Genomic DNA, 14206 nt, shown 5'->3' with positions numbered 1-14206 from the left:
GGAACAACGGAGAGAGAGGGAGAAGGGAGGGGAGATCATTCTTTTGCCGGTAGACTCATACTTCTGAGTCTTGGGGGTCCTCCCAGGGAAAGTTGGGGAGGCCAGAGAGAGGGGTCCCTCCCAAGGAATTTGGGGGAACCCAGGCTGATAGTAGCCTCAATACTATCTGGTGGCAGCGAAATAAGATCCAAGCTGGGTATAAGCTTGGGGAGGTTCACAGTAAGCACCCAAATTTTGTACGCTAAGGTCCAGTTTTGGGACAGACGTTTACCACAGCCTAACATCAGTACCAGGCAAATTGGTTGAACCTGGAGTAAAAAACAGAATTATCAGACACATAGATGAACATGATATATTGGGAAAGAATCAACACAGATTCTGTAAAGGGAAATCATGTCCCACCAATCTATTAGAATTCTTTCAAGGGTGCAGGGGTGGTGTCTGTGTGTCAACAAACATGGGCCAGGGTGATCTTGTGAATATAGTGTACTTGGACTTTCAGAAAGCCTTTGACAAGGTGCCTCACCAAAGGCACTTTACTTAAGCAAAGTAAGCAATCTTGGGATAAGAGAAGAGTTCCTCTTATGGATCAATAGCTGGTTAAAAGAGAATAAATGGTCAGTTTTCACAGTGGTGAGAGGTAAATAGCAGGGTCACCCAAGGATCTGTACTGGGACCATTGTTGTTCAACATAGTCAATGTGATCTGGAAAAAAGGGGTAAACAGTGAGGTTCTAAAGTCTGGTGATGATTCAAAATTACTCAAGATAGTTAAAACCAAAGTTGACTGCAAAAAGTTACAAAGGGATCTCTCAAAACTGGATGACTGGTCAAGAAAAAGACAGGTGAAATTCAGTGTTGATAAATACAAGATAGTGCACATTGGAAAACATAATGCCAACTATACATGCAAAATGTTTAAATTAGCTGTTACCCCTCAAGAAAGTGATCTTGGAGTCGTACAAATTTCTCTGAAAACATCTGGTCGATGTGCAGCAGCAGTCAAAAAGGCTACCAGAATGTTAGGGATCATTAGTAAAGGGATAGATAATAAGACAGAAAATATCATAATGCTACTATAGAAATCCATGGTATGGCCACACTTTGACTAGTGTGTGCAGTTCTGGTCTCCCCATCTCAAATGACGTATTAGAAGTGGAAAAAGTACAAAGAAGGACTACAAAAATTATTAGGGGTTTGGAGTAGCTTCCGTAGATCAGGTATTATAGTTGTCAGTACTCCCCCTCATAGGAGAAAACGATTCTTTCTGGCCAATAGTCTATTCAATAACTTAGGCCAAGTGTACACTACAAACTTACATCAGTATAATTACGTCGCTCATGGGTGTGGATTTGTCGCTCACGGGTATGGATTTTTCACGCCCCGGAGCGACGCAGTTACATTGACCTAACGCCGATGTAGACAGTGCTGTGTGGATGGGAGGGCATCTCCCGTTGCCATAGCTACTGCCTCTCTTGGAGGTGATTTAACTATGCTCATGGGAGAAGCTCTCCTGTTGGCGTAGTAGAGTCTTAACTGAAGTGCTACAGCAGCGCAGCTGCAGCTTTTTTAAGTGTAGACTTGCCTTTAGACTTTAATCAAAATGTTTTTGTAGCCTTGCTCACAAGTGGAATTCAGATATCATATTTCTCTCCCTCCCTCTTATTTGGTTCTTTAACTGTAACATCTTAAAAGGTCTCTCTTAAAAACATGTTTTTCTTAAATTTTCCCTGAAGAAGGTGATCTCTCCAAAAGTGAATTGAGCTGGAAATAACTTAAAGCATGGAATCACATGCATAAATAACTCTCAATCCTCAACAAAGGCTGTAATATGAAGGCCCAATTTCTCAGCTAGGCCACACCAACAAACATTTTGTGTTTTTCATGTGTGCATGTGGCATTATCTATTTGCTGTGCCTGCTCTAATCTTATGAGCTTGCTGGTTACAAAGCAAAATGGGACCAGCAAACATAGTGGAGGAGCCGCACGTTAGGGATACATACAGATACTGCAGTGATATGTGCTTTAAATGCCTTGAAAGCCATGAATGCACCTGCGAATCAAAACAGAGGTTTCAGGTCTAATGTTTAGCCTTCCAGCATGGATTGTGTCTGTTTAAATTGTGAATATCAGCCCCTTTAACGCTGAAAATCACTAATTGGCTAAAATGAGACTGGAATAAATATAGAGGGAATGTGTTCTTGTTTGTTGCTGTTGTGTCCTAGTGGACAGACTATGCAGAACAACAAGATGGTTAATTTCTACAGGATTTTTTGGGTTTACTAGAATTATGTAATACTACAATGCTTCTAATAACTTTGTGGGTATATTATATGGCACCAACAAAATGTGTGAGAGAGATTCTTTTTTGACAGTATTCAACAGAATTTATATTGTGGTAATTTAGGGGGCTATCAAAAGGCAGTATGTATGTTCCGCATATTTATTAGGTACATTAATTTTAGGCTGGAATCATTTTTTCTATACTTGTAGTGTGACAGAGCCTTTATCTCTGTGGACTTCAGAACCAACTGGACTGCAGCCTTATCCTAGTATGTCTTAGGCTGCTGTCATGTTGACTCCTGGTAAAATAAATGTGACAACCCTCTGCAAGAATTATGTGGATAAAAGCATACTTGGAAAAATGACCTGAGAAGAAGGGGGTGGGGGGGTGGTCAGGGTACATTTGTTCTTTCATAACGCACTAGGAGAAGTACAGTATGGGTTTTTAGGAAGTGGGGAAACATGTGCATACTTCTGCACCTTCTTCCTCCTCCTTCTTCCTATATCACATTCCTTTCACTCTCCTACAGCACTCCTATGACAGCAGACCCCATGATTGTATCTTGAATTTCCAAGGATATTAGCATAGAAACAAATGGGTAGCTAACCCTTAGAGTAATATAAAGCCACAGAAAACATTGAAGAAAACTTGTGAAATAATACCATTAAAAGTAAAAATTTAGTTTGCTGGGATATAACAACTTCCAGCTTCTCAAAAAACATAATGCTGGACGCTCAGTTTAAGAAGTAACACAAACAATTGTAGTTTCAGTTCACTTTTACATGGTGAAAAAGTAAGGCACTGAATTGTTGCCCAGACGTCAAAGGGCCTGATCCTGCAAACACACATGAAAGTAGTCCCACTGACTTCAGTGGGCTTACTCCTGTGTAATGTAATACACGTGCATAAATGTTTGCCCTTAGTACTGAAATCTAGCTTTGTGAAAACCAGCATCATCACCAAGGAAATTATTATTATTATTATTTATTTTATTTTTTGTTACAGAAGTATTAGTGTAGTATTAATTTATCTTTTCCCTCTTTTAAATATCTTTCCTTGCTATCTGTATAAATTCTGTTGAGTTGACTTGAGAAAGCTAGTAAGAAATACAACACTGTGTGTATGTCCTGTTGACTTGAAACCAGCCCTATCTGTGTCCTGTGCAATTCCGGGGAAGTCAACAGATGTTTGTATGAGATGTAAGCTAGGGTAGAATTTATCCGCTAGTCTTTAGCTGTCTGTGTAACCGAAAATGTTCCTGATATTGTAGAGCTATAAAGCAGAAGTTCCTCAGTGAAGTATGGGTGAAAGCAAGAGTCTGTTAAACATCACTGCTGCATGACTAAAACATTTAGAACTGCTGCAAGCAATCAGAGTGTCATGTTGTACTGGTTCTAGAAAGAGCTTGATGCCAGTAAGTTTTCCTTGTTTTGACGTTCCCCCACCTGCTATACCAAACACTTGTTCACCAGAACACAGTTCTTTGCCTATATTTAACCTACAAGGATGGGGGCCAGATCCTGAGCCACATCAGAAATGAGCTCAGTGCAGATCAGACATAGGGGGATGCAAAGGTGCTTTAAACTGCCTTTATGCTGCTATCTGTCCTGGAGTTGGACCAGCCTTAGACTGCTCCAATTAGTTCTGTCCAGCTGCCTGTGAACCCAATGGAATGTTCTGATAGCTGGAACACAGCAGTTTCCATCCACATGCTTTTTTTCCTGGGCACATCATTTGTGCTAAGAGATTCAGAAGGATGGTGTAGAGCTGGTAAGAAAATAAGAATGAACAGACTGAGTCAGACCAGGGGCCATCTGACCCAGTATCATGTCTTCTGACACTGGCCAGTACCAGATGCTTCAAAGGGAATCAACAGAACAGTGCAGTTATAATAGCTCTACCCCACCCAGGGATTCCCCTTTTTCAGGTTGAATCCTTAGGGAGAGACCAGTTAAGCTACCTGTAAAGCAGCCAGAGCATAAGGGAAAAATTGAGGTCTATGAGTTGGAAGGTTTGTATTCTCCACCTGGCTCTGCTGAGTTCCTCTATGATAACAGGCAAGTTGCTTAACCACTTTGCCCATCTGTAGCATACAGGTACTGCCAACCTCACCGGGTATTGTAACTTTCTACTTTGCTGTTTGCAGAGTGCCTTGAACTGTTCAGATGTTACTTTGCAACAAAAATAATAAGATCTATTGTGATGGAACTAAGTGAATAATACTTAATTCAATTCAGAAGTTATTTCATTGTCAATTTTTATTTGTAAAAGTTTTAGATAAGACATAACTTCTGTATTTTCTTGATGTGATTTTTTTTTTTCATGTATTTCTTCTTGCCCAAAGTCTCATCTCTGTAGTCTGGGATGTAATGCAGAAAGTGTTTCTCACAACCATTAGCTGTTATCCTGAATTTGAACCTGACTCGTGTTGCAACAGATGGAAGCATCCTGTTTTAATTCAGTGTATTACTCTTTTGTGTAAAAGCATTTCATTTTTACCTGACCACTCGTTTTGCTCCCATCTTCCTGTTTTGATTATGTTTGTAAGCTTCTGGATGAGAGAGGATATGAGATGCAGGGATGGCACATGGCACTAAAATGCTTAATGAGCTACTGAGTGTGGATATATCAGAGCAAAATAATGTGCTAGTAGAGCTAGGATTTTATAGCAAGCTTGGCTCTCTTGTAAACCCTTGAATATGGAACCTGCTGCTAGACTAGTTACAATTTTCAAAAGTGCCTGAGGGGTGCGACTACACAGCAATCAGGAAGAGTAATTACAGCATGTGTAGGCATACCTGAGCTAACTGTATCGAGCTAGCTCGATAGAACGAGCAGTGCAGCTGCAGCAGCCTGAGCTAGCTGCCCAGGTGTATATTCAGCATCCTAGATAGGATTGTACTGAGTGGCTAGTCCAGTGGTGCTAGAAATTTGTATAGTGTGGGAGCTGAGTGCCATTAAACCAAACTGTAAACCCTGTATATAATGGCAACTTTTAAACCTAGTTCCAGCATCTATGGGCTAGTCCATGCAGCTGTGGTTACACTTCTATTTTTTAGGCCATGTCTACACTTACTGATCAATGCAGCAGGGGTTGATTTAGCAGGTCTTGTGAAGATCTGCTAAACCATCTGTAGAGCGCTCTCTGGTACGCCACCGGAACGGGAGGAGTAAGGTAAGTTGATCGGAGAACATCTTCCATCAACACAGCATGGTGTAGACACTGCAGTAAGTCGACCTGGGCTACGTTGACTCCAGTTACGTTATTCACGTAGCTGCAGTAGCGTAACTTAGGTCGACTTACCCTGGTAGTGTAGACAAGGCCTTAGTGAGCTAACTCAACCAAAACTAGCTTGGGTAAGCCTACATTTGCTGCAATCCCACCTTCTAGTCGTAGTGTAGATACACCCTAAGTGACTTTTTCAAAAGTGGCTTGAGCATTTAGGTTCCTAGTCCTGTTGACTTTCAAAACACTCTTAGGATCCTAACTGCCCAGGACACTTTTGTGCGCTTTTAAAAACGTTACCTTAGTTTTACCTAAAGACTTGTTAGGTGCAGTGAGGATGGGCATAGATAGCCTATTGTTCTTTGAAGAGAGATCTGCGGGTCAGGTGCTGCCTGACCTGTGTTAACTACATCTTAGACTGCGTCCCCAAAATCTTGAACTGACAAATGGAAAGAATCTGTATTTTTCACCAGATTTCAAAGTGTCTAATTTTGAGTCCACCTTTCATTTTCGAACATCCAGTCTCTCAAAGTTTAATGGAATGCTTCAAATATCATATGGATAATTCACACCAAGTTAGAGAAATCTGCATTCCTGAGACTTTGAATAAATACATTTACATAGAAATCAGTGTTTTTCAGGTGACTTTGCTGTAATTGGTCCTTTCTAGATTGTAGCCGTGAGTTGTGGTACTCAAATTATAGGATCATACATTGCAATTTGTGATATCTTCTTCTCTTTGAGGTTTCAGGTAAATACAGATTAAGCTCAAATGGTAGATCATACTTCTGCATGTTTGTTTGATAACCAGAAAGGTATCACTGAAATTTTCTCCTCCCCTCCCCCAAAGTGTGCACAGCTGTCTTACACACAGAGTTGGGATTAACGTGAATAAGAAGACCTAATCATACAGTTATGTAGCATGCTGCATCCAGGCTGATTAGATTACACTATGATCTTGGTAAAGCAAAGACACTGCCTATCTGTCACAGGATCTGAAAATAGTGTTTCAGTCTCCTGCTAGCTTGTACTTCGATTTATTTATTTATTGAACTGGTGTGCATAATATAATGTGAAGTCTATAAAATGGATTTCAGATTAGAAACTTTTATTGTAATTCTAATTTGGTTGTTCTTTGCATATAAAGTATAACTTTGCAGTGTTTGATTTGCACTAATTTAGGTTCTGTAAAATGTGCATGAAGATAGACATTTCAAATGTAACTAAACAAAAATTGTAGTTAAGATCCATGATCTACAGGAAGAGTGCAAATTTTGTTTTAGAGAGCTGTTTGTTTCCATAAGAATACAAGTTAAACACTTACTTTGAAATCCCATGTCCAGGGAAAGTGTTCATGTTATTGAACACAAACTGATTTTAAAGCAGAAAAGCAATTCTCCCCCTGCTCCCCTCCTCCAAGCTTTGTCTGACGTCCACGTTGGACTTGGATCTTCCCCTTGCATTTCAACATTCTTTGTAATCTTGATAAAATCATGAAAAGACTTGTGATGTTCATGAGATGATCTATTTCTGGACTCTGAAATCTAACTAGAAAACCTGTGGTGCAGTAAAAAATCAAGTGCATTTTATTTTCGGTGGCTTTATTTTGCATTGTTTGAAGCTGAAAAATTGAAATAGAGAGCTGGTAATATTATTGTTTAAAAGGAATGCAATGAACTTGAAAATCATATTTACTTCTGAAATTTTTGTTCCATGCATGGTATCAAGAAAGACCTATGATTACTATAATAAATTTAGCAAAACATATTTATCTTTTTTTTTCTAGTTTGTTTTATTTGATAGGTTTGTATAGATAGTAAGATTTGCCTTTCCCTGTAAAAGTCAATCCGTTCCTGCCTGGTTAAGAAGACCCTTAAATATCAACAGGAGAGTGGATGGCTGGGTGGGTGGGTGTGTGTGTGTAGGAAAAAAGGAGTGTTTCAAAGGGAGCTCTATCAGAAACTTAAAAAAAAATCTAAAGACAAAGTTGATTTTAAAATTCAAATTGTGTCTCTTTTAGAAAATTCTTTTGTTTGCATGCTTTTATTGGTTCATTCAGGGGGAAGCACTGTGCAGTTGTTGTATGTTACAAGTATTAAGTGGAGTTCAGCATTTATAAGATAGTGCTGCTTTCCAAGTGTTTTTTCTATTTGAATAAAAGCAGCAAAGAGTCTTGTGGCACCTTATAGACTAGCCTTTAAGACTCTTTGCTGCTTTTACAGATCCAGAGTAACTCGGATACCCCTCTGGCATTTGAATAAGTAGCTTTCATCCTTTCTTAAACTTTGTACTCAATCTTCACCAGGTTAATGTACAAGTTTTGGCTAACGTTACATAGTTTTTATAGCACTCGCCGATTAATTATTGAAAGATCTATTTTTGGAGCTTGTTCAGTTAAATTTCAACCTATCCATTGCTGTAGCACCTCAAAAATAGATGTGCTAAAGCATAGTAATGAGGCTACCTCAGAAAGATTATTGATATGCTTTTACGTCAAACTAGGAAATTGTTTTGGCCTGCACTAAATACTTAATATTTGTCTCTGTTGAAGAAACTAATCAAAATACAGGTGTGAAACCTGCACAAATTGCTTATTTTGCATCACTGATGCACCTTTGTTTTACTGCCCTGGAATCAGCTGCAGATATGAGAGATCAGAAATCTAGACAACATTCTTACTTGTGAAACTATAAAGCGCCTTCCATCCTACCTAAATTAAAAATAGATTGGGGACTAATCTAAATCCTACATAAGTGTATGAGAGTCTTTCCATAGAAACTAATGGAAGTTCAGTCAGGCCTCTAATGTATGATATTAATTATGAAAATACAAAACTAACTGAAGAGGGAGACTTCAGATGTATATTCCAGTAAATCATCATTGGAGTTTGTGTATGAACCTGGCTCAGATCTTTTATTTAAAATATAATAATATATTCAAAGGATTCTTCTTAGTTTTGGCTTCTCAGTACTTTGTTTTTATAATATTTAAACTGTGGCTAACCTGGCTGATCTGGGGAGTGGATGGTATTTGTTATTTTCATTTATTTACTACTTGTGTTCAGTTGGAAACTTGGTTCTTTACAGTTAGTGAACATTATGGAACTGGTAAGCAGAAGAACAGAGTGAAAAGAGGAATTGGCTGCTGTGATCAGTCATTCAGGGACAGAAAAGGGAATTTAATTGCACAAACTGAGAAACAAGATAAATACCCTTCGTTTCCCATGTACTTACGTGGCTTCGTTGTATGGGTGCATTTCTTGTCTTCTCTAAAGATAACCATATTTCACAAGTCTGACCTTTTATCAGGATTTTCAGAAGTGCTTGGTCTAACTTTTGCCAGTGATTTAAATGGGATCAAGGTGAGGCCTAAACTAAATACTTTTAAAAATCCCTACGCATAGGTTTTTTATCAGGATGAAAAAATTAGTCTCTGGGCTGTTTGTTTCTTTGTTAATCACATGGTCTTCAATATTTTGAAACTTGCAGATTAGACTGTGCTCTGCCATTGCCCTATAGCTTCCTCTGATGACAGGATGCAGACTCATAGGGTGCTCCTAATTGTAGTATTGTTGTTGGCAAAATACAGAATTTTAAGACCATCTTACAGAATTAGAACCTTTTATGCGGCAATGGGGGAATGCACATTTTAAGTGCTCATCTTTTGTAATTGGAGGAATTTTGATTTTTTTTCGGATTGTTTTTTCTGTAATAATTGGAGAGGGTTTGGTACTTTCTTTGTGTTTATGTTTTCACCTGCAAATTCATGACTCCAGTTCAAACAGATAGCAATAATATGCTAAGACTTGTTTTAGTCAGGAGCCAATTGTGGGATAGAATCTGAGAGACAATGCATTTGAGACTGTTCTAAATAATACATGTTTATGTATTCTAACCATAGCTTAGGTTTCAAAGCTTCTGTTAGTCATATATCCATATGGCATAATAAACCAACTAGAAGTGTAAAACCTTGGTCTTCTGATCAGTCTGCCTGGCCCTCTAGTCTCTGGTGCATTTGAACACTTCTCCATTTTACAAATCAATGTTAGAGAGCTTTGTTATAATTTTGTTCAGTGCTGAATTTGAGGGTCTTAAACGTGAATAGATCTAATAGTGATAAACTGGTCTCAGTGAGAGCTGGTCCTGCTGTAATTAAAACGTCATTCTCCTTTTGTGTGTGTGTTCAGGTCGTTTGGTGGGTGCCCTGGATGCAGTGCTAGATTCTAATGCACGTGTTGCTCCATTTCGAATTTTACTTCAAGTTCCGGGATCACCAGTTTACTCTGCCATAGCATGTGGTGAGTTATTGAATGGATCAGAAGTTTACTGGGCCATAGCTGCTGGTGAGTTACATACCAATTAAAAAAGATCCTCAAAGCTAAATTCTGAGCATGCTCAGTATCTGCATGTCCAAGAAGCTGAAGGTAACCAAAATTAGTAACCTTGTGTGTGTAAAGGCTACTGGCTGTGACTTGTTTAATAACCAAAATACCTATTGGTTATAATTCAAGGTATTAATAACATAAGGGAATGTTTTCTTCTGTTAAGTAAGAAAAAAAATTCTGGCTGTTCCTGCCTTCCTGTTTTTCTGTCTGTTGCAAAATGTGGTCATTCCATTCACATATTTATCATTTCAGATAGTAGCCTGTGCAGGCCACTTGCAACAGGAAGCTTTTTGTTCTGGTCTTTCATCAACACGTGTATCAGCAGTTAATTTTTACCTGCAGTTTATTTAAAAAAAAAAAAAAAAAAAGTCTCCCAGCTCTTCTGATCACAATAAAATCTCATGAAAGAGATGATTTTAAAAATATTAAATGTTTTAAAATAATAAATGTTTTAAAGTATCATAGTGCTAGGTGACCCTATAGTGAAAAATAGTGCACTCTGAAGATCTGAGTTTGCTAATCTTTAAACTAATTCTTAATGCAGTGTTTTCCATACTTTTCAAAGCTGAACACCCCTTTAGAAAAATAAACCAGCTGTAAATCATAGCAACTCCGCTATGTGGTGTTTAAAGCCTACCAATTTTAATGTATGCATTTTTATACACTTCCTATGCTCTCCTGGCTAGTCCTTTATTCTTCCTCCTGTTTTAAAAAATGCTGGTGTAGGTCTTCATAACGTATTTCCTCTCCTTTTTTTCATGGGGTGAGCAGTGAAATAGTTAACAATGTTGACATAAAATATCACTGGTGGTGTTAGATTTAGTATTCATTGAAATTAGTGGGGCAACTCACACATTAGAGTTGTTGTTTATGGCTTACTGAAAACTCTGGTAGATGTCTCTTCATCAGCTGCACACATTTCACATTTTGAAGATGCATGTGTGTCTGCTCTCCCTTGCACCCTCTTGAGGAGGTGCTCCATGCATTGGAAAACACTCTCTGTGGATGCCTGTCTGTACCTCAAAACCACTATATGATTTTTAGTGTATTTTGAAGATACAAAACAGGAGTGAAGGGTAGTAGGTTAGGATTGATGTGCATTGTTACATTTGTGTTGGGAAGCTTGCAGAGAGTCTGTTCTCCATGTTATTTTTGGCTGTGGTTAGGTGCTACCATTTCCTCATTTTCATAATTGCTGTTCACTTGGTCCTTTTTTTTTTTTTTTTTTTTTTTTTTTATTTGGAAGGTAAGAACACACCACTAAAAAGAGAATGTTTTGTGAAGAGAATACTTCATGCTCTTAAATATTGCTCTTGTGACAAAGAAAATGAGCTTGGCATTTTAAAATGAAAATCAATGTTCATCTCAAAGAATGCTTAGGTCCCTTGCTAAGTAGCATGTAGGTAATATTCCTCTCTGGGGTTGATCATTGCTCTACTCTATGCAGATTGCTTCAGTCTGCTGGGGCAGCTGTTGTTTTTCACTTCAAGGAGAACCACTTGTTTGACTGGAATGGTTAAGTTTTTTTTTTTGTGGGTTATAGAAGTTTTGGAAAAGCCTTTAACAAATAACTCTTTAAGATCTTGAATTGCCAACCTGCCCCAAATGGATTTCCAAGATGTATTGTTGTAAGTAACAGTTAATTTTTCCAAGTCAGTAGAAGATAATTCTGGTTGTGTAGATCAATATTGCATTAATCTATACTATGTGGATTCAGCAGCAGAGGGGGAGCTAACCAGTTTATTGAATTGAATGCAGTGTATATGATTGCCTGCCTTGAGGGCAGGTGGTGTATGTGTGCATTCAGTGCAATCAGCTCATGGCTATCAGAGACTGAGTACTGTCTCTTGACAGCAGAATGGCAGAGCTGGAGGAGCTTAGGGAGACAGAGATGTACATAGACAAGACTTTCCGGGACACAGTAGAGCGGTCCCACTCCCAATCTGACGGCCTTTATGGTGGTGCAGAGAATGAAAATCTCTGGGAAGGAGAACATCAAGCAGAAGTGGAGAGAAACCGTCACATAGTTGGGATCCTCCTTGCAGATGTTGCCATGGTATCCTCTTGCACTGAGGATCCCCCTCCAAGGGAGGGGACTTATTAGGAACAGACAGGTAATAGTATTGAGGGATTTGATTATTAGAAATATAGATAGTTGGGGGTGTGATGCCTGGGAGAATGCCACGGTGAATTGCCTGCCAGGTGTGAAGGTTGTGGATCTCTCAAGACATCTAGCTAGACTTATCTGTAGTGCTGGGGAGGAGCTGCTGGTGCTGGATGTAAGTACCAGTGACACAGGGATAGGAGAGAGGTTCTGGAGGCCGAATTTAGGCTGCTACGTAAAGGATTTAAGTCCAGAACCTCCAAGGTAGCATTCTCTGAAATGCTTCCAGTTCCATGTTCAGGACAATTAGACAAGCAAAACTATAGGGTCTCAATACATAGATGAGATGATAGTGTAAGGAGGAGGTTTTAGGTTTATTAGGAACTGGAGATCCTTTTGGAAAGGGAGGAGCCTATACAGAAAGGATGGGCTCCATCTAAACTAAAACGAAACGGGATTGCTGTCGTGTAAATTTAAGAGTTGTAGAGGAGTTTTTAAACTAAGAGCAGGGGGACAGTCAACAGGTGCAGAGAAGCACATACATTCCTTAGGGGAGGATCTGTTAACAGGGATTCTCTGTCCTAGTAAAGTGGAGCGGGTAGAAGTTGATAAAGTACAAGTAGGAGCTGAAGAAAAACAGTCAAACGAAAGAGAGTCCCATTCAATTATATCACATGAAGGCAGACAGCTAAATATTGACAACTTTTATAAGTACTTCTATACAAATGATAGAAGTCTAAATACACAGATGGGTGAACTTGAGTACCTGATTTTAAATGAGGATATTGATAGGCATCACAGAAACTTGGTGGAATGATGATAATCAATGGGACACAGTAGTACTAGGATACAAAATACATAGGAATGATAGAATAGGTCACGTTGGTGAGAGAGTGGCACTAGATGTGAAAAAAAGCAGAGTCAGATAAGATGAAAATCTGAAATGAATCGGACTGTACCAAAGAAATCTCTATGGATAAAAATTCCATGCTTGAACAAGAAGAATATAGCAGTAGGAATATGGTACCGACCACCAAACCAGGGGGGTGATGGTGATTGTGAAATGTTCAGGGAGATTAGAGAGGCTGCAAACAAAGAAAACCCAATAATAATGGGAGTTTTCAACTAATCCCATATTGACTGGGTACATGTCATCTTAGGATGGAATCCAGAGATAAAATCTCTAGACACCATTAATGACTGGTTCATGGAGAAACTAGTCCTGGAACCCATAAGGGAAGAGGCAATTCTCAGTTTAGTCCTAAGTGGAGCACAGGATCTGGTCCAAGAGGTGAATATAGCTGAACTGCTTGGTAATAGTGACCATAATGTAATTAAATTTAACATCTTTTTGTGAGGGAAAATACCACAGTAGCATTTAACTTGAAAAAGGGGAACTACACAAAAATGAGGATGCTAGTTAAATGGAAATTAAAAGGTATAGTGACGAGTGAAATGCTCGCAAGCTGAATGGACACTTTTAAAAGCACCATAATAGTGGCTCAAATTAAATGTATACCCCAAATAAAAAATAATTAGAGGACCAAAAAAATTCCACCATGGCTCAACAGAATTAAAAAAGGTAGTTAGAGACAAAAAGACATCCTTTAAAAATTGGAAGTCAGATCCTAGTGAGGAAAATAGAAAGGAGCATAAATTCTGATGTCTAGTTCAAAAAATAGAATGAGGCAGGCCAAAAAAGTGTTTGAAGAGCAAACTAGCAAAAGAGGCAAAAACTAACACCAATTTTTTTTTCAAATGACATCAGAAGCAGGAAGTCTGCCAGTTAGTCAGTGGGGCTAAAGGAATAATTAAGGAAGACAAGGCTGTTGCAGAGAAGCTAAATTAATTCTTTGCATTGGTTTTTACTGTTATTATCAGACACACAATTGAACACGATTTGTTGAGGCATAGTCAACACGGCTTTTGTAAAAGGAAATCACTCCTCACCAATCTGTTAAAATTCTTTGAGGGGGTCCGCAAACGTTGACAAGGGTAATTCAATTGATATACTATATTTGGACTTTTAGAAAGCTTTTGACATGGTTCTCACCAAAGGCTCTTAAGCAAAGTAAGGGATATGAGGGATATGGGATATGAGGGAGGGTTCTCTCATGGATCAATAACTGGCTAAAAGACAGGAAAAAAAAGGGTAGGAATAAATGGTCAGTTTTCAGAATGGAGAGAGATGAACAGCAGGGTCCTCCAA

The 14206-nt window shown here is 38.7% G+C and overlaps 1 protein-coding gene across 4 annotated transcripts in view; it reads left to right on the top strand.

Moving 5' to 3' along the window:
- Positions 1-14206, top strand: part of TBC1D8 (TBC1 domain family member 8) — an 86475-nt gene that overhangs the window by 9789 nt on the left and 62480 nt on the right. For 2 of the 4 annotated variants that reach the window (XM_075061196.1, XM_032793923.2), the window contains exon 2: positions 9696-9806. In XM_075061196.1, the coding sequence (XP_074917297.1) occupies positions 9696-9806 (111 nt within the window). Of the gene's footprint in view, positions 1-9695; positions 9852-14206 lie in introns of all 4 variants that reach the window. The other 2 variants (XM_032793922.2, XM_032793924.2) reach the window with 1 other exon arrangement.

The sequence above is a fragment of the Chelonoidis abingdonii genome, chromosome 1, assembly GCF_003597395.2.
Source record: "Chelonoidis abingdonii isolate Lonesome George chromosome 1, CheloAbing_2.0, whole genome shotgun sequence".
In the NCBI taxonomy this organism is placed as follows: Eukaryota; Metazoa; Chordata; order Testudines; family Testudinidae; genus Chelonoidis; species Chelonoidis abingdonii.
The sequence above is the reverse complement of the archived record's forward strand: the minus strand, read 5'-3'. Positions and strand labels throughout refer to the sequence as shown.